Source organism: Eschscholzia californica, unplaced genomic scaffold (genome assembly GCF_041429995.1).
Source record: "Eschscholzia californica isolate CP2 unplaced genomic scaffold, dmEscCali1.0.p SCAF_6, whole genome shotgun sequence".
Lineage (NCBI taxonomy): Eukaryota > Viridiplantae > Streptophyta > Magnoliopsida > Ranunculales > Papaveraceae > Eschscholzia > Eschscholzia californica.
In genome coordinates this window covers 35,476,545-35,478,413 of record NW_028238483.1, presented here as the reverse complement: position 1 = coordinate 35,478,413, position 1,869 = coordinate 35,476,545, and the positions used below count along the sequence as shown (strand labels likewise).

The 1,869-nt window shown below is 37.1% G+C and overlaps 1 protein-coding gene across 1 annotated transcript; it reads left to right on the top strand.

The window, feature by feature from the left end:
• The first annotated feature begins 221 nt into the window (after positions 1-221).
• Positions 222-1,508, top strand: LOC147534105 (putative F-box protein At5g62060). The gene has a single exon (XM_086650096.1). It carries the CDS (start codon positions 222-224, stop codon positions 1,506-1,508), a length of 1,287 nt encoding a protein of 428 aa, XP_086506222.1.
• The last annotated feature ends 361 nt before the right edge of the window (positions 1,509-1,869 follow it).

Here is a 1,869-nt window from a genome sequence, read left to right as displayed (position 1 = left end):
AGAATAAAATGTCTAGGTATTTGAGTTGTACGACCGCAAATTTAACGCGTGTAATTTTAGAATGTTTAAGAACAAGGATAATTTGGTCACTAGATGGAACTAAAGCTAGGGTTTGGTGTCTCTCCGAGTCTATGTATGCCGGCCTGTTTTTCTACTGCCTTTTGTCTCTAAAGTCTAACACCTCCACCCTACACACACCCAATTTCATGTTCTCCCAAAACATGGAAAGCACACTGATAATTGGATGTCCACCAGCACCACCACCGCCACCACCACCAGCAACAATGCCAAAACTGGGGGATCTTGGTGTATTATGTGATATACTGAGCAGATGTTGTGTAAAATCATTGATGAGATTAAAGTGTGTATGCAAAGATTGGTGTTTCTTAATAGAACAAGACTCACACTTCATCAATCACTTACACTTTTCTCAATCAACAAAAAATCCATATCTTCTTCTTTATACAAGTCCTACATATTATGAGCATAAAACTAGTATCTTGTTCATCCATGGAGTAAGTTGTTCATCTTTTCAAACACTACCAATTTCACCAGGTTCATGTTATATGTTGACACCAATCAATGGTTTAACATGTTTTGGATACTATAACCTAGTTGATTTTGGTGTTAGTATCTTTAATATCAACACTCGAAAATCAACGCCAATTCTTGAAACATCACTACCAAACGAATTAAAAAATAATGAAGATCATGAAGATGAAGATGGCTTCTTCAGTGTTACTCATCCTCGGTATGGATTTGGGTACGACCCTGACTCTAAGGAACACAAAGTGGTATGCATATTGGACAGGGTTAGATACACTACTTCTCCTCCAAGGGTTGATAGAGTTTGTCTGGTCTTAACTGTAGGTGACAATAAATGGAGAAGTATCGTCGATGGTGCCCCTCTGAGTCACGATAGGCCTCGCAAAAATTCTGTCTATGTTAATGGTTCTATTTACTGGTCCATGAAGGACAATCTCATGGAACTAGTCTTATTGGTATTTCATGTGGGGAGTGAGAGATTCAGTTTAATCAAAATTCCTGCTAACATCCTCCCCCGTGTAAATACTAATGAAAGTCTAAATGATTTAGGCGTCCGATTATTAAATGTGGATCGTCGTCTAGCTCTAGTACACACAACCAGACATGAAAATAACAATGCGACAACTATCAAGATGTGGATAGTTGACGAAAAAGATAACTGGATTGAAGAGACTGTTTCAGTTATTATTGGAAAAGAAGAAGATCGGTTTCATTGTTTTCGAGTCATGAACGATAAAGTTGTGATAATTACAACCCCCAGAGGCAGAACTACCTTTGATAATAATCTCTTCTTCAACTTTTACTATTGCAACTGGGATAGAAATGCTACTTGCAGGAAGATTGAAATCACAAAAAGTACTATTGGTGGTAGGATTCCTATTACTAAATCTCATGGTTTATATAAGTTTACAACTTCAGTCCAGACCCTTTTCCCTCTTGATCAACATACAAGGATTCCTTAAATAACTCAAAGTTACTATTATGATGCTTACTTTTGATTTGAATATATATTAGTCACTTATAATGTTAATATATTTTAGGTTTTTGTGTAGATAGTCCATATGGAGATCATTCTTGTATCCAAAAGCCCTAAGTTGGAGAGGCCCCAAATTTGATTTTGGCCCTATATTTCTCTTGTTCTAGGCGTTACTGGTCCATACACTTTGTTCTGTTTTGGGTCATTGACTACGAAGTCGTTACAAAGGCATTGATACCCGATCAAGATGTGGCACGATAGCCGTCTGAAATTAAACATTCTAACTATTGGGCCTAGAGCCTATCTAAACTAGAGGCCTAAAGTCCATCAAAATAATTCATTTATAG